The sequence below is a fragment of the Copadichromis virginalis genome, linkage group LG20 (assembly GCF_057382275.1).
Source record: "Copadichromis virginalis isolate Kocher_CV1m ecotype Utaka linkage group LG20, C_Virginalis_male_GT1.1, whole genome shotgun sequence".
Classification (NCBI taxonomy): domain Eukaryota; kingdom Metazoa; phylum Chordata; class Actinopteri; order Cichliformes; family Cichlidae; genus Copadichromis; species Copadichromis virginalis.
This window is the reverse complement of record NC_140637.1, coordinates 26,536,336-26,563,844: the sequence shown is the minus strand read 5'-3', so window position 1 is coordinate 26,563,844 and position 27,509 is coordinate 26,536,336. Positions and strand designations below refer to the sequence as shown.

Below are 27,509 nucleotides of genomic sequence, written 5' to 3'. Positions count from 1 at the left end.
TGAGAAACTCAGATTCCTTCTGGCTGCTTGTTTTAAGCAGCTCTTTAAAATGGGCACGTTACTGACAACAGAATGCTCTGAATGCAAAACCAGGATTTGTGAATTATATTGTGTAAATGAGAGAAAAACATTCATTCACCCAATCATCCATTTATCGAGGAGCAAGGGCTTGACTTTAACATTGTTCCCGAGATGAGAGAAGCGACTTCCACAGACAGTCCAACCTTATAGTAGAAAGGTATAACAGAAGAATATAGAGAGCCAAGAGTTGCTATAAACTTTGACATAATGCTAGATAAGCAGAAATAGGAGCTTCAGTTCAGGCAGTATTTAGCTCTAAAAAATAATAAGAAATTAATACTACCATGATACTGCATACTGCACAGTGTTTTGCTAAGTTGATCTCTGTCTGCGTGCCAGGCTGGGAGCCCTTTATTGAGCCCTGGCCCTGCATCCTTTCGTGGCAGCAGCAGGCCGCCGGTCGTCTCCATCCTCCACGTCTTAAGATGGGGATTCGAGCCAAGCAGAGACTGGACATCAACATCACGTCTGTCCTGCTGGGTAAGTAAGGAGGGACTTTCACACAGTGTTTCCAGTTACATTGTTAAAATTGTCCCACATGGCAGACCTGTGGCTCATGTGTATGTCTGGCCTTTTCAGAACAATACACCACCACCAAGAGCTCCTGGATAGCTGACTACTGTAATGAGGAGGACCAGCCCCCCCAGACGTCGCCCCCTATGCCCTGGATAGGCTCTTCAGTTGATCCACCCAGCTTTGGGCAAAGTAAGTTACAGCAAATCGGTAACACCTAATGGACTCTAGAGCTTTTTTTTTTTAATGCGTAAAAGAGAAAATCCAAAAACCTGAAATCGCCTGAAAATCACCTGAATGGTAAAGTGGCCGTTTCAGGTGTCATCAGCACTCAGGTGTCATTATCAGTACAATGCTAACACTGCACGACAAGCTGCATGACATCTCCAGTCTTGTAACTTTGTAAAGCTGAATGAACAGTTACATTGTGTTCTTTGAACCGTTTTTATTTGTATTGTCAGCTCAGACAGTACTATGTAAGATTGTTGCCAGGGTAAGAAAACAGAAGCCCGCCTGTTATCCTAGTTTAGAAGCTGGGTGTTGGTCGAGAGATGATTTTCAGTGCATTGCTGGTGTTCTTGTTTGAAGGATAACACTAACCCTCTTGTGTGTTCCCTCTGCATGTGTCTCTGTTTCAACTATCTGTCTCTACTATCAGGTGCGCCTCTTGCTCACCTTAGAACTAGGAGCACAGCCAGCTTGACTTGCCTCGAGCAGCAGATTCATTCCAGAGGTACAGTTCAGATTAAGCCACCCACTCAGCTTCCTCAGTAGCATCAGTACCACAGTTAGGGATTTTTTTTTAACTATTGGAGTGCTGGTGAGGTTCTTGTTTTGCATGCCTGTCTCTTTTAGGAACCACATACCCCATGTGTTTCCACTGGTACACAAAGCCAGCTTTTTCCTAAGCTCTGCAGACCTTTTGTTCTTCTGAGTAGTCTCTTTATTTCAGTACTTGTAATTCGTGTTAGTACTTGTACTAAACCTGTGAAGCTGAATTGTAGCTGACCTGATGTCAGCATCGCCATGATTTCACTGGCACCTGCTTCGTGCTGGGAATCTATTTTAGCTACTAAACCCAAACTGTTTTTGCTCAAAATTGCCACAAGTTGTTTAGAAGTGAGAACAAAATGACTTCTGTTGGATAGCCTCACTTCATCCATTGATCTGTCCATTCGTTTTCTTAACTACTTGAGCCTATCCCAGTCATAGGGCAAGAGGCAGGGTGCACCTTGGACAGGTCCCCGGTCTATTACAGAGCTAACACTGACAGGCAGAATCACATTCGCAGCTGCAGGCAATTCAGAGTCACCAGTTAACCCAACACAGTGTCTTTGGACTGTGGGGAAAAGCTGTCGTAACCAAACAACACAGAACATGCAAATTTTGCAAAGCTGGCCGATGGGTTTGAATCTTCTTATCACTGCATCACAGTTTGTTGTGTGTTCCCTTATTATACTAGGCTCAGTCAGATTCTGACTAGCACCAAAATGATCGTACTCTATAAATTATGTCTGATATCAGTATTAAAAATGCCAAACTACAGACAAGAATAACCAAGAAGCCGACTTACAGCAGAGCCGCTCCATCTGTTCATTCTCTCTCACTCTCATTTCTCCTCATGTCTGTTACCTAAAGCTTTTAAATAAAAAATGTGATGTTTCCAGCTTCTAAGTGAGTATTGTTAAGTTTTTTGATACCAAGTGAAATGCAATACTTGGTGCATTTCAGTCTCTGGTTGTGGATGAACTGCTAAAACCTGTTCTGGATGTAAAACTCTCTTGCTTGCACACATCACTCCTTTTGGCCGTTGATCATTAATTGTTAATACTGTTATAGTACTCAACCATACAAACAACATGCATACAAAAAAATAGAAATGACTTGGAATGGAAAAAATGTGTCTAAATGTCTGCATTTAGAGTTCTTAACCAAAAAATAAACCCATTTAAGTCTAGCTCTATCTGCTCAGCAGCGCTACAAACATTACTGAGGGATTCAAAATAATACTGCAGTTGGTATTAGGATGAACCATTATTAGTTCTATGTGTTTTATTTATATATATTTAATTTTATTGTTATCCTTTCTGCTCCCTATTCTCATCCGTCATCCACTTAGACCTTCTTGTTCCAGTAACCCATCTGAATATCTATCTTTCTATCTGTCTGTGTATATGTATATACACAAACTCTGTTTTTAATTCTGTTTCTGTCAGATGTCAAGTTGTCTAAGAAGAGGCAGCCCTTTGTCCCCTATGCTCTACGCAACCATACTGGATGTACTATGTGGTTTGCCACTATGACTACAACACCCACCAGGTAGGTGTAACCATAACGATCTTAATGCATACAATCTGCAGAAACACCATGTTTCATAGAAATGAACTGCCAACAAGTGAACACTGACTGTACTCTGACAGTTCTGTTAATGCTGAGTGCATCAGTTTGCTAACACCACAACTTTCTCCGTTTGGGTTTAATTTGTATCTAATGAAGCATGAATTTACACAGCAAAGAATTGCCTCAGCCACAAAGAATAGACAAGTACCTGAAGCTCTTTACATGTTTCCCACAGGGTAGCACTCTCCCACAGCAGTAGTGCAGACTCCATTTCTGATGTCCACAGTTCAGGATCTGATGACAGCCACAATGTGAGCCAGTGGAGAGAGGTGCTGCCTGGGGAGGAGATTCCCTTTGAGTTTGAAGCCCATGAGAAACTCCGTCATCGGTACTGCTCGGCTTCACGTTGCATCCAGTGACTCTGTTGACTGTCTTAATCTTTATTCCTCCCGGTTTGATTATTTGTGATAACACAGCAGCTTAACTGTGCTATTAATAAGCAGCTGTCTGAAATTAAGATGTTGTTAAGAAGCTGTCTACTTTGCTCAAATGATGATATGCAAGAAGAATCTGAATGATATTTGGTTAGTGTAAAGCATTTCACATTTGCCTTTTTAATCAAAAGAAAATTATCAGTACATTAACAGGGTGAATAGCAATTTGGTTGAGGTAAATGAGCTCCAACACGATGCAGCTCATATTTTTAGATGGTTCATCTCTATAGAGCTACGCACCCTTACTGTGTATCACTGCCTTTTTCAATACAGACACACTCATGAGCTGAAACTGCACCAGCTGCTGGTTCGTGTATGTGGATGGGAGCAAGTGAAGCCGGTGTCTGTGGACAAAGTGGGCATTTTCTTTCGTTATGCAGCTCCAGACAGGAGCAGCTCTTCCAACACTGTGAGCGCAACTCAAAAACAGAATTCATATTAGTAATGCTAAGGTTTTCTGCCTTCTAGGGTTGGATGTTTTTTTGTTGTTCCTTTTTTTCTCATCTTAAATATTTTTTGCTCCTTTACTTTCCCACAGGTCGGCAGCCCTATCAGCAGGACCAACATTATCCACCCACACGTTTACGTAAGTATGCCACATCTTGTTTCCAGATTAGTGAACAGCAGAGAAGGCAAGCATTTTGAAGAGACTCTAAAGCTACAGTAACAGCGTAATGCTTGTTACGCAGCAGGAAATCAGACTGTGAACAGCTCTGTCAGTCTTTAGTCTAGTCAGGTTTTTCACAGTTTTCAAATGACTGGCAACAAATAGCAGCCCAGTATAATACATGACAAAGGATGATCTAGTATAATGTACCTTGTATATTGTTGATTATGATCTAATACTACAAATAAAAAAAAATGAAGTTCATTGGAGTTAAAAGGACAAAGAAGCTGAAGACAAACTTCGCTGCATTTGTCAAAGTAATTACAAAGGTTCTAAGCTGTTCTCAGAAGTTAAGAGACTCTGAGTGTGAAGAGATGGACGACTTTGACGTGACTGTTGCTAATAATACACCTCATACTTAATGGCTCCTCAGTTCTCTGCCCTGCCTCCTGTGAGAGTGGTCTTCTCCATCACAATGGAGGGCAGTGCCAGGAAGGTGGTCACAGTCCGCTCTGCCCTCATGGTCAAGAACCAACTGGATGTTCCTATGGAGGTCAGACTGGATAGCCCCTCCGCGCCTGACAGTAAGACGCTGCTCAATTTCCCATCTACTGTAGGGTCATTTATTTTATCAACTATCCAATCAACCACTGATTTATCCTATTTTTAATTATGTTTTATTGTATGTAGTTTGGGTTATTCTATGTTATTTTCTTGTCTTCTGTCAAATCCTTCTATTTGTGTGTGCGTGTGTGTTTTGACAGAACCAGTAGTGTTGCCTCCAATCCTGCCTGGCCAGGCCTTGGCAGTCCCCCTCCACTTGACCTCCTGGCGGCTGCAGTCTCGGCCTAAAGGCCTGGGCTTGTTCTTCTGTAAGGTTCCTATCCACTGGACCACGGTGGAGCGGCCTGGAGAGATCAGCAGCAGTAAGAGGGAGTGTCAGTCAGCAGACTTTGATGACAGCCTCAAGCTCAACTTCAGGTAGATCTGGTCAGATGTTTTTGCTCTTTCTTCTTGTCTCGCCTGCGCTCAATACCATTCTTAATGTTTCTTCCTGTCTTGCAGGTTTTGCGTGGTCATAAAAAAGGAGAACTACCCAGACCAGCAGCCTGCCAACAAATACGTTTCTGGCAGTACAAAGCAAATCTATCGACAGCCAGGGCACACGATCTACCTTCTGCCTACCATGGTGCTGGCCAATTTGCTGCCCTGTGACATCAGCTACTACATTAAAGGAATGTCCATTAAAGGCTCATTGAAGCCGGGAAAAGAGGCTGTGCTCCATGCTGCTGACACCTCACAGAACATGGAGCTGGGTGAGCATTAGCCAAACATCAGCTGGTGTTTATGTCATAAACTTGTATTCTCAGTCTCCATGTTGATGATGTGCATCGTTCTTTAGGAGTCCTGCTGGAGAACTTCCCTGTGTGTAAAGAGCTGCTGATTCCTCCGGGAACTCAGAACTATGTAGTGCGCATGCGGCTGTATGACACCAACAAACGTCTTCTTTGTCTCACCATTCGCATCATTTTACGAGCACAAGGAGCATTAAAAATCTTGATTTCTGCCCCCTACTGGCTTATCAACAAGACTGGTAATGTTTTCTGAACGCAATAGTTACTCTGATTATTAAAAGCAAACATTTTCCCGGAAGCTTCTGTTCTCTAAAGCCGGTTTTATCCCTCAGGTCTGCCATTAATTTTCCGTCAGGACAATACCAAGACTGATGCAGCAGGCCAGTTTGAGGAGCACGAGCTGGCCCGTAGCCTCAGCCCGTTACTCTTCTGCTACACCGACAAGGAACAGCCTGCCATGTAAGTGTGTGCCATAAACAACAGGGATTCCACAGTAAGCCTCAAGTTCTACCCAGCAGGTATAGAATTTGATTCCTTCATCCTTACTTTCTATTTATTTCCCCATCTATAATGATCCCAGGTGTACAATGCGGATTGGTAAAGGGATCCATCCAGATGGAATTCCTGGCTGGTGTCAAGGCTTCTCCCTGGATGGAGGAAGTGGAGTCAGAGCAGTCAAAGTGATCCAACATGGAAACAGGCCTGGCCTCATTTACAACATAGGCAAGTTGGTCTATTCACAATCGGTGTGAGCTGAATGATTGAATGATGTCCGGCAGATTTTATCATAGTGTGTTCGTGACCTCTCTGGATGATTTGCTGTCAGTACTGATGCAACAAATTCATGGTTACATTTTAGATGAGTTAATATTTTTTCTCTAATTATTTTCTTAGTATTCTCCCTCATTTTTTTGATCAGTTTTGAGTTATTTTGTGCCTTGTAAATAGTGGCCTTTTGCCCAGATTCTATAGTTCTGTGCAACAAGGATCTTTCTCCTGTTCCTAAATGTCGCCTGTTACAGCACTCTCTTCTCACTACCCCAAAATATAATGTCAGTTCATTAACTGTTCCCTGTCTCACTAACACAGGTATCAGTGTGCGCAAAGGAAAAGGACGCTATAGAGACACACACATCGTAACCTTTGCCCCACGCTACCTGCTGGACAACCGATCTACACACAAACTGGCCTTTGCTCAGAGAGAATTTGCAAGAGGAAAGGTGAAAGAAACTCTGGATAATACTTATTTTATTTTTTATTTATTTTGCACAGGTGTTTTAGAGTAGTGGCAGCTTAGAGTGATCTTTGTTTCATACTCCTCTCTATCATTCCCTGTCTACTTCTTTACTCTGACCTGCAAAGATACGATACGCAAACAGGAAAAAAAACTGTCCATATCCTGTCCCTACATAAACAAACCAAACAAACAAACCAACCAGGTTCAGCCTTGACATCCCTGTCACTCTGGACTTTTACTTTTCAGGCCCAAAGACTAAAACAGTGCTTCTTTTTGCTTTGCTGGTTGGTAACTAAGTAAATAATTAAAGATAAATAAAGTAATAAAGTGATTCCAGGGAACCAGTATTCCCATAACAACAAATATTCATGTGTGTCCTAGGGTACGGCCAACCCGGATGGTTACATCTCCACCCTGCCAGGCTCCAGCGTTGTCTTTCACTGGCCACGAAATGATTATGACCAACTGCTATGTGTGCGCTTCATGGACATCCCCAATTGCACATGGTCAGGAGGTTTTGAGGTTAACAAACCCAAGTCTTTTCATGTAAATATGAGGTGAGCTACCTACTGTATGAAGACACATTAATCTTTTAGCAAATGTCCATGTTGTCTTTCCGTGATGCCAAAGTCCCTCTAGGAGCACGTTTCCCCACTCAGCAGCCAGCTTGATGAAATTCACATGCAGTTATTTAAAGAATGTGCCATTTCTATTTATGTGTAGCGTGGCCTCTAAACAAAAAATTCAAAAGCTGGAATGATATACTACTGTGGAATTGCTATGCATATGTGTAGTCTGGATTATTTGATTTCCATGTCCCTCTCTCATCTGTGTCTGCTATGACTTGATTAGGTCAGGTCATGGCAGACAAATTCATGATAAACAGCTCCATCTGTCACTTGATGAGGGGTATCGAATGTTGCATTGAAAGCAATCTTGTTACTGGCTGTAAAAAAAATTCTCATGAATTTTGTTTCTCTAATAATCTGAGAGAATATTTTATGGATAAAATCTCTTAAATCTTGAGATCTGATTTTCACCCAGGTGTCATCCACATACCTGAGACAATGACAATGACCAGGGTAGGATAACAAAGCCCTGTTTTTCCATTCTTCCATGTACAAGTTGCCACATTGGCTGAAACTGAGGAACCCATGGTTAATTAATGGCAGGACATCTTTTAGCAGTTTTGTAGGAAGTAGTAGTTTTGTGGGGTCTAAAAGACACATTGATGGTTTGGAGGAAGTAATTACTGATGCTAACTCAGAAAGATCAATTGGAGAAAAGAGTCTAAATTAATATCAATGGTACTAAAAGTAGCTGTAGATAATATTACATCTGTGAGATGATTATGAGTAATTTTTTCTCTAATGGTTAACATTTTATTTGTGAAGAAGTTCATGAAGTCATTACTAGTTAACGTTAAAGGGATGGTTGGCTCAACAGAGCTCTGACTTTTTGTCAGCCTGGCTACAGTGCTGAAGAGAAACCTGGGGTTGTTCTTATTTTCTTCAATCAGTGAAGAATAGAAAGATGTTGTAGCTTAACGGGGGGACGCTTTTTAAAATTTAATTTTGTTTATTTATTTATTTTTATAAAGCAACACACTATTTCTCCAGGCTAAATGATGATTTTCTAAATTTGTGACACGCCATTTCCTCTCAAGCTTATGAGTCATCTGCTTTAGGCTATGTGTTTGAGAATTATACCACGGAGTCAGGTACTTCTGATTTGAGGCTCTATATTCCAGAGGAGTTACAGTATCCAGAGTCATACGTAGTGAGGATGCAAAATTACTATCCACCTCTGTTGGAGTAGTGTTCAGGTAGCTGCTCTGCTCTGTGTTGGTACAGGGCATTGAAGATGATAACAGTGGGTGGATTATATTCTTAAACTTAGTTACAGCACTTTCAGAAAGACATCTACGGGAGGAGGGATGGGGAATAGTTAGTGAATAATGAAGAGGATTTTTAATGAAAAAGTGAGTTTGGCTATGAAGAGTAGAAAAGTGGTTCGTGTAAATACCTGCACAGGTAGGAAGATGTCTCGGAAAAAAGGACAGTGGATGTTTTACTCAGATTGTTTAACACAATCTTGGAAATTGAAAGAAATGCGCTGGTATCAATTTTCAAGAACAAGGGTGGTGTGTAGAGCTGAGTGCAAGTTAGAGAGATGGTTTGCACATGGGCAACTGAGAGATGGTGGATACATAAGACAAAGAGTTTGAAGATGGAGCTGCCAGGCAGGAGGAAACCTCAGAGATGATTCACAAATGTAGTGAAGGAGGACATGAGAGGGTGATTGAGACAGAGAAGGATACTGGGGAGCAGGTGTTACAGACAGACAAACAGAAACACATTTCACAATATTTTATGTATTTATTTGATTTTATTTGTATCTTATTTTAAAAAGGGACACACTGGGGAATTGTTTCTTCCTACGGACAGAGATCACCCTCAAGGGAGCCACCTACCAGATCTCCTTTACTGACACTGACCAGCTGCCTCCTCCTTTCCGCATTGACAACACCTCTGAGGTTGGTCCTAACTGTCAGGTGCTACTGTGTTAGTCAGATAAACAACGCCTGTACTCAAAACACTGGACAACAAGTGCTTTTGTCTAACGTTCATGCACACTCTCACACATTAGGTAAACCAAGGGTTCAGTAACTTGCCCAAGGATACTTTGATGTGCTTTGTGTTAAACGACCTGCTCTACCTCCTGTAATGGATAGTATACCAGAGACAAAGGGTCTTATTATTAATTTGCAACTTGGGGGGTGTTGTTCTGAGAGGAATTCAGAATCTTTTTTTGAGATCCATAGCAGTTATGGTCTGGTTATTTGTTATTTCTTATCTTTTTGTGTCCTTCACATGCAAAAGTGTCTGGGTTGGCTTTATTATCTGTTACACGTCTTCAGTAAAAATGAAAGACAAATGGAGCATGAGGTAAATTGTTAGAATAAACTCCTTTGTTTTAATTGTTGCAGGTGCCTATTCGATTCTGGCAGCATGGTGTAGTTGACATGCAGCTGCACACTGAGGTGAAGCCAGGCGCAGTGCTAGACTACGCATGTGATGAGCCTACATTGCCCCCATGCCTCATACTCACTGTGAAGGGAGCTGGATCTTCTGAGGTCACAGCTGACATGAACTTCTTCCGAGAATACAACAAACTCTACTATGAGAACTTCATCTACATCGCAGCCACGCACACTTTCTCACAGTATGGCTGAAGGAATTAAAAAGGACATCATTTTCTTTGTTTTCCTTTTTTTTAAAGTTCAAAGGTTAATTTTGTATCTGCAGGATTGTCGAGAGACGACTTGTTGGGAAGAAGTGTTTGGTGAGCTGTGCTGAACTGGTTCTAGATGTGGACACTAAGACTCAGAGGGTCATCCTGAGGAAGAAGGTAGTATATTTGTTAGGTTATACATTGTAAAATGTAAAACAGAATGCACTGATTTACAAGTCATTTAAGATAGTAATTGATTTATTTATTAGTTATTACCTTTATTTAACCTTAAAGTCTCACTGAGATAAAATCTCTTTTTCAAGGGAGACCTGGCCAGGTTAGCAGCCATATAAACTCAAAATGTCTCAAAATGAATGCAATAGAAAAAGACAAGAGCTACAATATGACGTAGATCCACATTCCCACAACATAAGACTAATGGCCTCTCAAGAAAAACGTACAAGTCTCCTCCATCACATTGCTTGTGATAAATTTAAATCTATCAATAGATGTAGCAGCTCTACTTGGAACCCCTCCCGAATTGCTAAGCTTCTCCCCCTGGCTTTAACGAGGGCCAGCCACCCTTTGGAGAAAGCTCATCTAACATCCAAGATCTAATTCTTTCAGTCACTAGCACTTGTCTATTGGTGAGTGTAGCGACTTAGATTGACCGGTCCTTATACAACCGTGCAATGGCTTGAATCTCCAGTCATAGGTGCCCTCTTTTAAAAATGGTCACATTGCTAATATCACACTTTAAATACTACCTGGAATTGTGTTAACGCATTCATCTGTGTGCAGGCTAGCTCTCCACTACTGTGAATAAGCAGCAACCCAGCAGCAAAACTTGCCATCAACTCAAGTTTTATGCACGTGTCAGGCTGATCAGAAAACCTGTTGCCATTATCTTTTCCTGTGTGTGTGTGTGTGTGTGTGTGTGTGTGTGTGTGTGTGTGTGTGTGTGTGTGTGTGTGTGTGTGTGTGTGTGTGTGTGTGTGTGTGTGAGAGAGAGAGGAGAGAGGAAAATTATAGAAAATTCTAATCATTCTGTTTACATGGAATATTGTGCAGGAACCAGGAAAGCGTTCCCAGCTGTGGAGGATGACTGGGACTGGCATGCTTTGTCATGAAGGTTCATCTCCACCACAGAGCAAACCAGCTCAGCCACGCCCACTGGACTCCTCTCTTGTACTGGACATCGCTGGACTTGCAGCTGTTAGTGACAACAGGTTTGTTCTCTGCAGTTTAAGAATTCTCTCTCAGGAGTAATTTTCAGTAATTTAATGACCCCAGACCGTAAGCTGAGATGAACTCTGGGTGTAAGAGGTATTTCTTTACCTCTCCCAGTTTTGAGCCACTAATGCTGAGGAGGCCAGACTCACGACGCAGCACCACCCAGACATGGTACTTCAGCTCAGGCATGCTGACCTGTGGCCTGCCTCGACTGGTAGTACAGGTAGGTGCACCACCAGCTTAGCTTATTATTGTGCTTGTGTTTTTCCTTTCATGACTTTCTTCAGTTTTACACTATTCGGTGACTGGTACTCTCCAGGTGAAAGGTGGGGTTGCGGGTCTGTATGATGGAGCAGAGGTGGTTCTGGGACCAGATTCTGGACTTCTGGAGCCTAGTCTTGAGCAGCAGTTCATCAACCAGAAGATGAGGCCGGGTTCTGGGGTTCTGTCGGTCCAGGTGCTGCCAGATGGACCCACACGTGTCTTACAGGTGAAAAACCCAAAACAGGAAAGTCTAAAGAAATGACAAAAAGCTGCTCGTAAAGAATTGTTTAGACCAGGGGTCGGCAACCTGCGGCTCTTTAGTCTTTATACTGTGTATAGAGTTTGCAGTTCGTCTTGTAATCGGAAGGTTGCCAGTTCGAGCCCCGACCTGGACAGTCTCGGTTGTTGTGTTCTTGGGCAAGACACTTCACCCGTTGCCTACTGGTAGTGGTCAGAGGGCCTGGTGGCGCCAGTGTCCGGCAGTGTCTCGCCTCTGTCAGTGCGCCCCAGGGCAGCTGCGGCTACAATGTAGCTTGCCATCACCAATGTGTGGGTGGATGACTGAATGTAGTGTAAAGCGCTTTGGGGTCCTTAGGGACTAAGTAAAGCGCTATACAAATACAGGCCATTTACCCTGGTGATCTTGAAAAAATATAAAATGATATTTTATTATTTTTCGTTGCTCAAAATAAGAGTCACACTCCCGGCTTCCGCGAGTGTGACTCGGGACTTTCAACCCCAGGTAGGCCAAGTATGGAGAAATGTAAGAAAAGAAAAATATCTGAAGAAAATAGAACATTTAATGATGCCTGGGCAGATTTATTTGCATTTACTTCTGACGAGGCCTGCCAGTATGCCTAAATTCGGACTTCGGATCCACATACGTATTTGAGCAGCTATTCCCCACTACGTTAAAAACAAAAACCGCTCGCGCCTCACAGATGACAGCTTACAGTCTTGCGTAAAGATGAAAGTGACTTCATACAGCCCCGATTTGCAGACGCTGTGCGCAGAGGTTCAGGAGCAAAAGCCCCATTGTAAACATACCACGGCAGACCCAACAATGTTTGCATGAACATGCTTTTTAGCATCTCTTTATTGACCACTTTTCACACACGGTTGCTGTACACATGCAGCTGGCTTTAGCTTTCCAGCACAGAGCCCGACACATAACACAACAGCAGAGAGAGCACAGACTTTAAGGTGGCAAGGCGTCATTGCGGATGATACTCAGGTGCGTCCACCTCTTCTGCAGAGGCATTGCAGGCCACGCCCCGCCATACACATTAACCATTTTTTAGCAGCATAGTGCTTTTTTCCATCCATCTATCCATCCATTCGCTTCCGCTTATCCTTTTCAGGGTCGCGGGGGGCGCTGGAGCCTATCCCAGCGAGAGGCAGGGTACACCCTGCAGGGTTCTCAAAATTTCAAAATTCCTGGTAGCCCTTCGGGCAGGGACTCTTCAGTTTTTGGTAGCCCAAAATAAATGTAAGTAGCCCGAATAAAAAAGAGAGCAATTTTTTGATTGATGTTTTGTTTCCTTTACAATATTATACATTAAAGTATAATATTGTAAAGGAAACAAAACATTAATCAAAAAATTGTTGAAAAACAAATTACAACATTGTATAAAAATTACAATCATCAACTCAAATACTTGGTTCTAATTGAACAGAAATTTCTATGAACTTGTAAGAACTGTGTAGGACATGAATCAGTCTGTGTCAGATCCTGAATTTGAAATTTCCACTGAAGTCACGGGTAAGAGACAAGTGGAACCAAGATCTAGGCCATTTGCTTTTTGAAGTTTGCAAAGACTGCTAAATTTTGCCAGTGGTAGTTCACTCTTTGCAACATAGTACGCTGTTCTAAACAGATTTTTCAGGTTTATTTTTAGTATGTTATTTGCAATTGGTGTTTGTTCTGGGAAAGATATTGCAGACTGAGCAATAATGCATGTCTTGCATTTCTCATGGGTTCTAATGGGGGCCTTTCTTAAAATGACTGGTCCCAGTAACAAAGGCGCTTGTCGACTCAGAAATCGATAGAAAACCAACAACACACCCGGCAGAACATTATGTTATTTACACGGGTGCACATAAGTGGTCCGCATGTGCGCATTCGCTGTCAAAATAAAAGACGCGCACCAGATAAGGAGTTGCAACGCGCGTTTGCGTCCATATAAAAAGCACTGTTTTTGTCCGCTAGAGTGGGATTTTCACGGCACATTCCACACCACATCTCTGTGCGTTCATCATTTGTTTGAAGCCAGCTCACCTCCTGCAACCACTTTTCCGAGAATACGCGCTTCTTTTGTGGTTCGGACTCCTTCTGACATTTCTTTGGAGGTAGAGGAACACCAAAGTAATTGCTTAAAGGAGCTTCTTCGACATCTTTAAGAGTTTTAAACAAATGTCTGTCCTCCTCCAGAAAATCTTATGTATGCAAACACGCGTTGCAAGTTCATATCTTGTGCGCGTTTTTTTTTGTTTTTTTTTTGACAGCGAATGCGCACCTGCGGACCACTTATGTGCACCTCTGGTTATATAGCTCGTCATATTGCAGCCACAGAAATTCTTTTGTCCATGAAACCATAAAGCTGCTTGTGGTAAGCTTTTCTTTGGCTGTCACTTCTTCACCCTGACCTGTCTTATTTGGCTCAGCAGAACTAAAATATATATCCTGCTGCTTTTACACACGCACTCACATAACGCTCAGCGATTCTCTGCGCGATCAACCTCTCACATGTTTAAGCTTGCTGCGGGAGATTTCACTTGTCATGTTTGCATAGTAAGCTAACGATTGATAAGACGATGTCAGAGGAATTGGTGCACAAATTATCATCACTCACAGATCAGTGCTGTCGCTCTCTATACACAGTTCGCACGATTGCAAAGTGAAAGCAAAAAACAAGCGCAAATTCAAACGCGATTTCAATATGTCACATATTGACAGTGGCTCACCGATGCCAATGACATAATTACCCAGCTACATTTCTGAAAGAATGCAAAAGCATTGACATATATTTTTCCTTCCTACAATAGCCCGACGGGCAGGGCAGAGATAGATTTTGGTAGCCCGACTGGAAAAATCGCTAGCTCCGGGACGTCGGGCTAGCGATATTGCGAGCCCTGCCCTGGACAGGTCACCAGTCTGTCGCAGGGCCAACACACAGGGACAGACAACCATTCGCACTCACATTCATTCACACATTCACACCTAGTGACAATTTGGATTATCCAATCAACCTATCCCCACAAGCTTGTGGGGATAGGTTGCTTTTTTCCAATTATTTTTAAAATTCAGAGCAAGCCCAAAGGTGATATAAGAATGACAGCTCAGTTTTTGTTTGCTACATGGATAATTTAAGTTCAGCCTTTTAATTCATTTAAAAGAGACCTTCAGCTGGATGTCATTCTTTTTTGTAATTTTTTTAAGAGTTCAAAATGTGTTCATTACATGAATTAAATTTTATTTTCTTTGTAGCACTTCGTGAATTTCATAAGCAACACTTTATAGCTGTTCATACAAAGCATAAAGGTAAAAAAAACAATGTATGCAGTGTTATCTTCATTTTAGATGTGAAAAAGTATTTGCGGCTCCCAGTGTTTTCTTTTCCGTGGAAACTGGGGCCAAATGGCTCTTTGGGTCTTAAAGGTTGCTGACCCCTGGTTTAGACAAATAAAAAAACACAGCAATTACAAACAGTTTCACCTAACAGGCTCTTCAAAATAATAACTAAGAAAATGCGTTCTGACAGCTTTTGTTCATCTTAAAAGGTCATACCAATAGTTTAACCTGCTTGTTTGTTGTAGTTTATTGTTGTTTTACCTGGTTTACTAGAAACCACAACGTACCAGGGAGTTATCAATCTTTTCCTCCCTACATGGCAAACTCGCCTACCCTGTAGATTAGGTGCAGTACTCTCTTCTCAAGCAACTTGGTATGTATGCTTTTTTTTTGAGTCTTTAACATACTGTTATAACATCATGATATTGACTTAATGAATGCTCAGTCATCCAGGCAAGAAAATTCCAAAAAGTTGATGCTGTTCATCCGGAGGTTTCGTCAATCATCCAAGTGTCTTCTTCTGTCTCAGCTGACTGCAGGTTTCCACAGCCTTATAAACAGTAAATTTGCACAATGAGTAAAACTAGCACCACTTGTGAAAGAGGAGCGGATCCAACAGAGACTTACAATGCGGCCAGAAGAGAGAAGGATGCCACACCGAAGGGGACAAGTGGGTGAAAAATATGTCTAACAGACAACTCATCCAAGCAGAGAAAAACAAAAGGGTTGAACTTTGCTGTGACACAGAAACAAATCCCTCTAGTGGAACTGATCACAGCCACAGAAACGGCAACATTGCAGACGTGGAGGACGTGTCCCCCGACACAAACAGAGTAGTATACTGTACACTGTTAAGTGCCGGGAGAATTGCCAGAATTTATACATCGGGGAAACCAAACAACCTCTGGCGAAGCAGATGGCACAACACTCAAAAGAGTTAAGTTGTCAGGCCAGGACTCTGCAGTCTATCTTCACCACAGTGGACACTCTTTCAGTGATAAGGGTGTACACATCCTGGACAGGGAGGAACGCTGGTTTGAGTGGGGAGTCAAAGAGGCCATTTACATGAAAAGGGAAAGACCATCTCTGAATCGAGGAGGGGTCCTAAGGGTACATCTGTCACCATCTTGCAGTGCTGTGATTGCAGCCATTCCCCAACTCTCTGTGAACTCTCTGTGGTACTCATGGACACTGATCATTAGTCATTGGCCAATGATCAGTGGTCAGTGACCAGTGGTTGTTCATGCGCAATAATGATCAAGAAACTGACCTCACAGCCCATTTTTCACAAGTGGTGCTTGTTTCAGTCATTATGCAAATGTACTGTTTATAAGGTTGGGGAAATCTGCAGTCAGCTGAGACTGAAGAAGTCACTTGAATGAGTGACGAAAGGTTTCTCCCATTGAAAACGAGATGTCTGGATGAACAGAATCAACTTTTTGGGATCATGTTATTGGGAGCAGGTCTTGACTCATTATCCTGCTCCTGAATATGCTATGGTCAATAGGACACCCCCCAGTAATTGTGTGAATCAGAAGCCTTGGGTACACTACCAACTCACTCATGTTTCCACCCTAGAGACTTGTCAATGTATTCCAGGGGCCAGAGCATGCAACACAAAACAAGTTAGAAACCTCTGACTAACATTCCTAAAAACACTGGTAGCGAACAACTGTGAGCAACAAAATGATGCACGACAGGCAAATCACTTCCTGTGTGAGCGTGCCTTAAGACAAAGAATTGAATGTTCTTGAATGATTTTAACCCATCTGAGCATGTGTTTTTTGTTTTTTTTTTACTGAAGGTGGGATGGTAGAGTAACACATTTGATGTTGAAAAAAAATTGCAATTCCATAATACAGTTGTTTTTGCTTTCCAGTCTTTACTTCAGTCATTTATATTTGACCTGACTCCAGATGTTCCAAATCTGATATACAGTCTCTTTGGTTTTTCTTATTTGTTCACACACTATAAATCTGGTAACTGCTTCTTTTATGATGTACCAGATATTTATCACTCTAATGATCCAAAAATACTTGTGAAAATATCTGAATTTCATATCTGTGAACCTCCTCAGTATTGATTTTGGTTTAAACTGCATTTTTTGCAGATCAGTGACTTCAATCAGAGGAGAATGATGAGGAGCTCACCTAGTACAGAACAGGATCGGGGCAAAGATGACGTGAAGAAGAGAGAGGCTGAGCAGGAGCTGGAGGTAAAATCATTTGAAATGCATCTATTATGCTGTAACAAAAATCTTTCACTTCAAGTGTTTATTTGTAGTGTATATATACTTCTCAATTTGGGGATTCAGATATTCTCACAGTTTAAAAAAGTGAATATGTTCTCCCAGCTCTTCATCTTTAAGAACGAAGACTGGAGGCTGTGCTTAAACTACTGGGGGATCACTCTCCACAGCCTCCCTTGAAAAATCTGTTCCATGGTACTGGATAGGAGCACAGCAGAGTGTGACGTACCAACAATGAGTCCCCCTTCCCTCTTCTGAGCTGTTTCTCTTTCCCTCTTTCTTTCTCCCCTTCTTTCCCCCAGTCAAGTCTGTCCCGTATTCAGCAAGTGAAAATAAAATAAACAATAAAAGGTGAATCAAATGGACCATTACGGCAAGGCTGGGATGGTCAATTTGGTAAAGTAAATCTGTTGGGCATCTTTCTTTGCCTTTAGACAATAATTCTGATGGCAAAAGAGCCAAACGGGACAGGCAAAAGAAAAAAAAAACAAAAAACAAAAAAAAACTGAGTATTAGCACCTCCAAATTTGAGGCCATGGCCCTTAGCTGGAATAGGGTGGAGTCCTCCACGTGAGCTGCTGCGTCATGTGAAGGAGCTTAAGTATCTCAGGGTCTTGTTCATGATTGATGGGAGAAGGGAGCAAGAGACCATGGCTACAGTGATGCTCTCTGGTCTCTCTTCCTTAGAGATAGGATGAGGAGATAGTCATTTGAGAGAGTCTTAGAGAAGAGCCCCCGTTCCTCGACATCGAAAGGAGCCAGTTGAGGTGGCTCAGTAATCTGGCAAAGATGAAATGGGTGAAATGTTCCAAGCATGTCACACCAGGAGAAAGCCCCTGGATCTGCTGGAGAAATTACATCTCTTGGCGTGTCTGGGAATCCCTCAATGTTCTCCTGGTTATGCTGGATGGGGTGGGGAGAGGGTTGTCTTGCCTTCTCTCTTCCTAGCCCTACAACTCTGCCCTGAATAAGAGAAAGATGGTGAATGTGTGGATGAATATTATCTTATTATTTTCTAGAATTTTTTACATTGTTGCACTGGTCTTGGTTAGAATAGGCTTTCTAGAAAACCTTAAAATGGTTCATCTAGGAATCATACACTTCTTCTCTGTAATTATACCCAGGTGTTGGTGAACTTGGAGGAGGGGCTAGGGCTGTCTCTGGTCAACAAGGTTCCTGAGGAGCTTGTTTTTACTACGCTGTCTGGTATAGATGTCCACTTTACTCGCACTGCTGCCAATGAAGTGTTGGAGCTGAGCATCCACAATATACAGGTGAGCTTACTGCACATTTGAAAATATTTACAGTACTTAATAAACGCATTGGAGGACCACGCAGTGTGAGGTTTATTCCAGAGCTACTTTAAACGAACTGTTTCACATGCTCAGGGTAGCTTTCCATTATCTGGACTCACTTACCCAACACTGACAGTCAGGATAAGTTTCACACAAAGCTGGCTATCAACGTTAACACAAGGTTTCACTAATCTGTTTTTTTTTTCTCTTAGTTGTAGCCTCTGTGGTGTATGATAGTCTGGGAGGAAGCAAAAATTACCATGGCAACATACTGGTTTACAGTAGGAATTAAACCACCTTCGTAATACATAAAACCCAGCTTACATAAAACCCTAGAGTAAAACAGTTTTCCAGCTTCCTCTCTCTAGTACAGGACACCGCTCTGCAGTCAGGTCTCATGCCTCCCCTGACACCACACCCTGAACCCACTGCTCCACTTCTGCCCTGCAGCTGAGCCATAAATCACTTAAATTTGAATTCATGTTATTAAAAGATGCATAAATGACTTCAATTAAGCAACCAAGATTTTATTGAAATGTGTACTTTCAGCTTAAATGGGTGGCAGAATGATACAGTGGTTAGCATCATTGCCTCACAGTAAGAAAGTCCTGGGTTAGAGTCCAGACTAGGGCCTTTCCATGTGGAGTAAATGGGAAATGGACTGATTCTTATATACTGCTTTTCTACTCTACCTGAGCACTCAGAGGATTTTATACAACTTGCCTCATTCAGCCATTCATACAGGCACTTTTTTCTATGCTTCCGTGCTTTCTATCTAACACATACATTCATAGGCACAAGCCCCACATGACCTTGAATTCGAATAGAGCGGTTGATAATATAGATAAATGAATGCAAAAGATGCTTCATTTTACATTCATGTGGTATACATTCTGAAAGTTAAGAAGGAAAATTGTTTGATCCCCCTCTGAATTTGTAAGTTCACTTACAAACAAAAGAAAAGTCTCTAAATTTTGTGGTAGTTTAATTTTATTGGAGAGAGACAGAATATAAACCAAAAATCCAGAAAAACACTTCATATAAATAACAGTCAAGCACAGACGTGGATGCTTTGGAGTTGTTTCTCTGCTAAGGGTACAGGGTGACTTTGTTGTATTGAGCGGCCAATGTATGGGATCGTGTACGGTAAAATCTTGGATGAGAACCTCTTTCCCTCGGCCAGAGGGCTGACGATGGGTCATGATGGGTCTTCCAGCATGACGGTTATCCAAAACATACCAACAACATAACCTAACAAAGGAACAGCCAGATAACAAGCACATTAACATCATGGAGCCAGTCTCCAGACCTCAGTACTAGAGAAAATGTATGGAGGGAGCTAAAGCTTCAAGTTGCCAAACGGCACCAAGAAACCTAAAGGAATTAGTGTTTCTGTGGAGATCCCCCATCTCCACAGAAACACTAATTCCTTTAGGTTTCTTGGTGCCGTTAGATGTTTAATAAGATGTTTCTTGTAGGATTTTGACCCCCCCAGCCAAAATCCTACAAGAAACATCTTATTGCTGTGTTTGTGGTTTCTAAGTCATTTTAGCTTAGGCATCAAATACTTAATTCACTCAATGACATACAAATCAATTCGTAACTTTTTATGAAATATGTTTTTAAATCAAAATTAAGCTGCCATAAAAATGAGAGATTTCACATCTTTGTATTGTAAGTGAGCAAATTTACAAATAATTATTTAACTTGCTGTACTTGTGAGTCTGATAAGTGCATCTGGAAAGTATTCACAACATTTAACCTTTTCCAGATGTTGTCATATTATTCCAAAATGGATTTATTTATTTTTTTAATTTCACATTTTTACACACATACCTTATAATGACAAAGGGAAAAAGTTTTCTTGAAATTCTTGTAAATTAAAATCTGAAAATAAAAATATAATATGTACATAAGTATTCAGTCTGACACTGTGCTGTGAATGCTTTCCTCATGAACTTGTTTATGTAGTAAATGTTTCGCTAACTCTATAAATACTCTTTCTGTCACATTGTGGTTATCAGGTGGATAATCAGCTCTTGGGTACCACTCATCCTGTCATGCTGTGTGTGACTCCCAGTTCCAGTGAGAGCAGTGTAAGTGACAGTGGCCCAGCGATGCAAGTCAATTCAGTCAAGGTTCCTAGCAGCCTCATGCTTACTGACCTCTACAAGGTGAGTACCACACAGTGCTCCATCACAGGTGATCACTGGGGACTGTAGAAAAGTAAACTGATGAAACTGTCATAAAGTATATTTTTTAACTTAATCTTGATATTTTTTTTTAGAAAACATATAGCTTTGTTGTACCAGAATCTTGTGACTAAAGATGTAACCATGATATATACGCAGCACCTGATGGTGACAGCTCGTCGCTTCACTGTCATAATTGAGGAGAAGTTGCTGCTCAAGCTGCTCAGTTTCGTTGGATATGGACAGACAGATGCTGGTGGGTCTTTGTTTCAGCATCATTGTTAATAGTGGTAAGAGGCTCACCGCAAAACTGATCATTTTTATCCTTATCCAGAGCTGGAGAAGTTGGATGAAAACCTCCGTGACAAGCCCAACGAGGACACTGGACCTCACAAACGGTACTACTTTGAGAATTTGAAGATCAGCCTTCCTCAGGTCAAACTGAGTGTCTTCACCTCTCACAAGCTGCCTGCTGAACTCAAGGTAACCAGACACTGATCTTTTTTTATAACCAAGCTTGAAATCAATCTGATAATGCAAAGTGGCGGTGCCTTTGATAGAGAGCAACATGTCCAAAAACCAAAGCTTAATGGTAGACATAACCACTCAAAAGTTTTATTTTCTTAAAGCAGTTGCTCAGCATTTTGAGAATATTTTCTTCTTTTCCTTAATATGCTGTTTACATGTAAATACAATTTAATTAACCTAACCAAGTATAAAAATTGGAGTAGCTTGGATCTTTATAAATAATAAAGCTAAATTAATTGTTTAAAGTTGAAAACGTCTTTGTAGGGCAGATGAAATCTTAAAGGATTGATATAACAGTAGACAGGCACCAGTTCTGTGTAGCTCTCACTCGTGCTGCCAACAGCAGCAATATTTAGGTGGGAGATATCCACATGAATACTAGGACACAAGGTTTCCAACCAGAACATCGTATTCTGTCACAGGAGATCAGTGCTTTTCATTTCTTACATTAAATACTTAAATACTTATAATGTTATGTGTGATCAGCTGGTTTTCACACCATAAAATTGTGACTTTGCCGATTATTAATTAATTTATTTTAAAGCTGTCACCATATTGGGTTTTGGAGCCTGGAGAGTACATCTGGAGCTCGATATGGAGTGCTACGTTATCAGCTAACAGTTGGTAGCTCATTTACCAAGGGGCATCTATAAACTGCTTGATGCAACACATGCACACACACACACACACACACACACACACCTGTGCATATCTGCTGATTAGATAAATCTGTTAAAATAGTACCAAATGGCGCCAAAAACCCAAACGTTGTTAAAAGGTCCAGATCATTGACAGTTAGCCGAGGTGAAGTCAGACAGCTGCTAGCTAAAGCACTACACAGGTACACCTGGCAATCCAAGCAGCCAAGCCACTGACTAACCAACGTCCAAATGGGAGATTTATCGTAAAAAACACATTACTTCCCATATAGTTGTTACTAGGGAGAGATGGACGGCAACATATTTTTTTACCAAGCTGTTTTGTATCAGGCTGTCCGTGGGCCCCTGAGGCTGCCTTTTGTTTCAGACCACCACTCCCAACAAACATAGATGTTTACATCAGCGCTGTAACTTGCACTATTTTATCAACCGATTCACACTATAAACAGTGTTTGCCTCTTATCTGTATTTAATTATTTAATTTAATAACGGTACAGTACTCTTGGTAACCATTGTCCTTCATGTAAATATGTAAAAATTGTGCATGTTTCTGTTCTTTGTCATGTGTACTGTTTGTTTGTATATGTGTCTTTCTTGCTGCTGTTACACCCAAATTTCCCCTTGTGGGACAATTAAAGGATTATTCTATTCTATTCTAATGTGGTTAAAGCCTGACTTTGCAGGCACTCTGCATTTGTGGCATAAAACAATTCAAGTATCTGAGAGCTGCCATGCTACTGCCTCATATTATTACATGATTTGTTTTTCTTTTCCTTTTTTTTGGTCATTTTAGGCCCTGAAAGGTACCCTGGGCTTTCCTCTAGTTCGCTTTGAAGATGCAGTCATCAACATGTACCCATTCACAAGAGTGCATCCCTATGAAACACAGGAGATCATCATCAATGACATCCTTAAGCACTTTAGAGAGGTAACAGGCTTTATATACGTGTGTGTGTGTGTGTGTGTGTGTGTGTGTGTGTGTGTGTGTGTGTGTGTGTGTGTGTGTGTGTGTGTGTGTGTGTGTGTGTGTGTGTGTGCGCTTAGCATAGTGGTAAGAATGTCTGTATCAAGTAAGGGTCCCTAGGCTAGAACTCCCATGCTAACCAATCCTACCTCTGATATGAGCGAGAGACTGAAGCCATACCGGCTCAGACGTCGCCCAGATTAATAATGTCCCGCGTCAGGTGTTGAGGAACCAGGACACACTGATGAGAAGTGAGCTTCTGGAGCAAGAAGGTGCAAGTAGACAAGAGATGAGAATAGGACACTGTTGGAACACTACTATACAAGTAACTCCAGTGGAAGTGGTCACATGAACATGATGAGGGACCTATGGAATCTTCGATATCCAGCATCCAGTTTGATGGCAAAACAACTAGTAGCTCAGTGTTCCAACATTCAGAAGAAGGTAACTGCTCTCACTGTAAGAGACTGACGAGGTACAACAAAAATGCTACACCAAGGACGACAGGTCAGAGGGGAGATATCATAACCCCCATCTGACATTTGGTACCAAACCCCAAGTATGAAGGAAGAAGGAGTGTTGAGTGTGAGAGGTGCTGACCTGAAAGATAGGATTATGGCAAAGCTGGAAACTTGGACCCTCCATAGCCGGTTACCAAGACCACGTGAAGTACCCTCTGAAGATCTACTAGATGATGGACAATTCCTACTGCAACCATCACCACAGCCTATCAGCTGATCTACACCACCATAAATAGAACAGTTGAACAATGGTAAACAGGGATTTGTGTTGTTGTGTGGAACTGTAACTTCAGGTTTATATGAAATGGTAATTATGAGGCAATATGTTTTAGGTCATTTTACAGATAAATGCAGTAGTATTGTAATGAATAGTGTAGCAAAGTATTATCCTGCATTACTTTTAAGAAAAGTGTTCTGTGTAATACTTTTTTGAGTAATGATCCCAACGCTGATAGCAACAAAGAAGGTAAATCCCTCCAACATGGACAAACATTTGACCCACAGCATGTAATTAATTTGCATTAATGTAATGTCTCAGTGGTGACTCTCAAAATGTAGCAAATGAGAATCGATAAGTAATAATGATAATGGAATAACTACATTCTTATCAATTCTTATTCCCATCCCAAGCTGCCTAAGACAGTTCAGGCTGTGTTGAAAAATACCAAATATAGACTTTCAAGCTTTGTGAAATTGTACAACTTCTGTTCTTGCCTTATATACTGCATTTTTATATTTATATATATATATATATATATCTTTCAATGAAAGGCTGCAGCTATTATATCCCATTTTCATAGCAAACTATAAAGAAATGTGGTGGGCTCAGGAATTTTGCACAGTACTACATGTCAACAGAGATTTCATTTAGAAGAATTTAGTAGAACAACAAAAAATATATAAAAAATTAAAACTGCAACAATTCTAAGCTGTTAAAGTGTTTATAAAAAAATGTTTTTAAATCCACTATAAGTTATCACATAGACAACTATGTCATGTGCTGTGGTAGACAGTGTAGCTTGTGTCAGAGCCTTACAGTGCAGTGTTGTCTTTATGTAGGAGCTCATCAGTCAAGCGGCTCAGATACTTGGGTCTGTGGACTTCCTGGGGAACCCCATGGGCCTCCTAAATGACGTCTCTGAGGGCATGACTGAACTCTTCAAACATGGCAATGTGGGTGGTCTCATACGCAGTGTAACCCACGGTGTGTCCAACTCTGCAGCCAAGGTATGTATATCTTAGGTTTGTTTCACGGTGCCTCTCACTTTTTAGGTTTGGTTAAAATCAGATAAACTTTATTCACCCCCAAAATTCAGGGAATTCTGTATTTCTGTGATATTTTTATATAGTTTATATACCCTAGTCATTAGGTATGAATGTCATCTTTTAATCATTTCTTTTAACTTTCTTTTTCCAGGTTAGAATGATTGTGCAGCATCTCTAATGAGATTAAAAAAAACAAGATTCGGATACACAACTTCAAATTTATTTAGGATTTTCTGCAAATCCACACATGATCAAAAATATACATAAAGCCTCAAATATATACATAGACATTAGAAGAGTTAAGTAAGTTTTGTTGTTTAGGTGTATAATGTCCAGCCAATGACAGCAAATCGTCATTTAGTTTTAGTCATAATTTAGGCATCTAAATTCTTTTAATTCGTTTTTGTTGATTAAATATTCTAAGATTATAGTAGATTAAATCTGAAATGATTTAATCATTTAATCAAGCTCTGCCCAGGTGTCACTGTGGATGATTCAAATTCGGTGGCAGCATATTCACCTTGTGGACGTAGCACCTGGTTCATGAGCTGTTGGAAAGTGGCTGGGGCTCCGAACAAGCCAAAAGGAGGTGTGAAAAATTTGTACAAACCATATGGCGTAGAGAAGGCCATTTTTTTCCTTAGACTGCAGAGACAAGGGAATGTGCCAGTATTCCTTGGTTAAATCCAGTGTTGTAAAAAAAAGTGAGCAGTGCCTAACCGGTCCGTGAGCTCGTCAACCCAGGGCATGGGCTACGCATCAAGCTGTGACATTTCACTTGTGCGAGACATGAACGATGTGCCCTGGTCGATCAGTATGTCTTTCTGGAGATGACCTGAAACGGCACCTGCGCCACACTCTTTGCAGAAATGGTGCATAGAACCAGTCCATTTATAGTGTGGTGGGACTCTACTTTGTTTGTCAGTTTGCAGGGACTTTATCAGATGGGCTGGGAAAGACTATGGACAATCGGCACCAGAATGAACGAGAGTACATCAGATACCACGGAGCCACCAGTGGAGAGCACCTGGTAGCAGGGATTCATGGATTGGCTCACGGTACAACTTCAAAACTCTTCTTTGTCTGGTTAATGCTACCACTAGTTGATAAAAGATTCATTTAATTAGTGTCTGAATGAAGAGCCTCCCAAACCCTTAAAAATGTAATTTATGTAAATTCTGTTGTCCGTATGCTAAAATGCTAAAAAAAAAAAAAAAAAGTGGTGGGGAGAACAAATTATTGTTGAAACAAAAGATTTAAGATCAAACAATACAGATTACTGAATGAAAGATGACACTAAAATGATAATTGTTAATAGAAAATATTTGAGCCCTTTGGAATAAGTGATGTTTCAGAATTGATTTTTACATAATTTGAGCTGATCTTCAGATGACAGAATTATTAGCCCCCTATGGAAATTGTGAAAAGTTGAAAAGTGCTGTTTAATGGAGCAAGGAATTTTTTAACTATTATCCACTGTCAGGGTTCCTGGGTCGTTGACCCAGTGATTTCAGTTTGCTCATGTTCAGTTTAGTTCGCCACATTAATGTTCTCACTTCCTGTTTTTTCCCCGTGTCAGCTTGTCTCCCGTGTCATTAGTCAGATTATGTTCAGCCCTGTACTCACCTGTTTCCAATCATTGTCATCATTCAACCTGTGTATTTAAGTTCCTCGGTTTCACCAGTTTTTTGTCATGTCATTGATGTTATGTCGTCGTTCCCGTTAGTGCTCAGTTATTTAGCCACCCACTCAGTCTTTCAGTCAGCTAGTCAGTTCTGCCGTTCCTGCGTTGTTCATTCACCCACTCCAATAAATCCTCATCATTTCTGCACCATGAGTCCTGTGTTTGGGTCATCTCTTCCACGCCTCCACACACAACCTCTGACATCCACAAAGGGCGAAAATATGGAACAGTAGTGAACCTTCCCAAGAGTAGCTGGGCAACCAAACTTACACAGCGCAGCAACGACTCATCCAAGAGCCTCAGAACAACATACCAGAAACATTACTCACATGAAATATCAAAGTTACGGATTGCCTACATTAAACTAAAGACCCACTGCCTGCTCCCCTTGAAGCTAGCATTTTTGCAAGTTTGTACATCCTTTTAAATACACGTTCTGTCCTCTCTCAGGTATCATTGGAGGCATGACGAGCATCATCACTTCCACAGTGGAGGGTGTGAAGACGGAGGGTGGGGTCGGTGGCTTCTTCTCTGGCCTGGGTAAAGGCCTTGTTGGTACTGTGACCAAACCGGTGGCTGGAGCTCTGGACTTTGCATCAGAGACAGCCCAGACAGTCCGTGATATGGCTAGTCTAAGTAATCATAGGTGGGTTAAGTCTGTTCTCTGTAGTATTCGAATCCAAAACATTCTTTTATTTTGTTAAAGTCAGTTTTATTATATAACCTCAACCTGAACATGCACCAGCTTATATTTTGACCATGTGCACACGGATTCTCTCCAAGCAGATTAGGCCACTCTGCGGTGGGGAATACTCTTCATTTCAGTAGATGTTTTTCTGATAGTGGTGAAAGTAAGTTTAAGGATATTATTCCTCCACTATCCACTATCTCCTTCAATGCCTTGTGCCCACACAGTGCAGAGCAACTACTTAAACTCTATGCCCCCAGACATCAATTATCTTATTAAATGTATTACATGTTTGGTGCATACAAGTCTGGATACTGTGGCTCCTCTGAAAAGGAAAGATGTAACTGAAATGTGCAATCTACATTTAGCCTGAAGATACTTTGAAATACTTTGTTACTCTATAAAAAAGCTCCCTGTGAAGCTAGAACATCTTACTGTTCATCACTGATTGAAAAAAAAATAATAGCAACCTTAGATTTCTCTTCAGCGCAGTACAGCTTTCAGTATCACTGAAGTTTATTTAGACTCTTTTTCT

The 27,509-nt window shown here is 41.2% G+C and overlaps 1 protein-coding gene across 1 annotated transcript in view; it reads left to right on the top strand.

Annotated features, from left to right (window-relative positions):
- The window catches only part of vps13d (vacuolar protein sorting 13 homolog D), a 72,850-nt gene that overhangs the window by 40,514 nt on the left and 4,827 nt on the right, over positions 1-27,509 (top strand). Inside the window, exons 38-67 of the mRNA XM_085444765.1 lie at positions 421-561; positions 661-786; positions 1,253-1,327; positions 2,811-2,913; positions 3,170-3,322; positions 3,702-3,837; positions 3,967-4,014; positions 4,469-4,619; positions 4,800-5,016; positions 5,101-5,351; positions 5,438-5,629; positions 5,723-5,849; positions 5,971-6,113; positions 6,480-6,610; positions 7,009-7,184; positions 9,040-9,163; positions 9,617-9,852; positions 9,936-10,038; positions 10,933-11,090; positions 11,209-11,317; positions 11,414-11,584; positions 17,040-17,144; positions 18,302-18,451; positions 20,497-20,646; positions 20,824-20,920; positions 20,999-21,147; positions 22,645-22,779; positions 24,396-24,563; positions 25,528-25,660; positions 26,737-26,932. Coding sequence (XP_085300891.1) covers positions 421-561; positions 661-786; positions 1,253-1,327; positions 2,811-2,913; positions 3,170-3,322; positions 3,702-3,837; positions 3,967-4,014; positions 4,469-4,619; positions 4,800-5,016; positions 5,101-5,351; positions 5,438-5,629; positions 5,723-5,849; positions 5,971-6,113; positions 6,480-6,610; positions 7,009-7,184; positions 9,040-9,163; positions 9,617-9,852; positions 9,936-10,038; positions 10,933-11,090; positions 11,209-11,317; positions 11,414-11,584; positions 17,040-17,144; positions 18,302-18,451; positions 20,497-20,646; positions 20,824-20,920; positions 20,999-21,147; positions 22,645-22,779; positions 24,396-24,563; positions 25,528-25,660; positions 26,737-26,932 — 4,354 coding nt within the window. The remainder of the gene's footprint in view (positions 1-420; positions 562-660; positions 787-1,252; positions 1,328-2,810; positions 2,914-3,169; positions 3,323-3,701; positions 3,838-3,966; positions 4,015-4,468; positions 4,620-4,799; positions 5,017-5,100; positions 5,352-5,437; positions 5,630-5,722; positions 5,850-5,970; positions 6,114-6,479; positions 6,611-7,008; positions 7,185-9,039; positions 9,164-9,616; positions 9,853-9,935; positions 10,039-10,932; positions 11,091-11,208; positions 11,318-11,413; positions 11,585-17,039; positions 17,145-18,301; positions 18,452-20,496; positions 20,647-20,823; positions 20,921-20,998; positions 21,148-22,644; positions 22,780-24,395; positions 24,564-25,527; positions 25,661-26,736; positions 26,933-27,509) is intronic.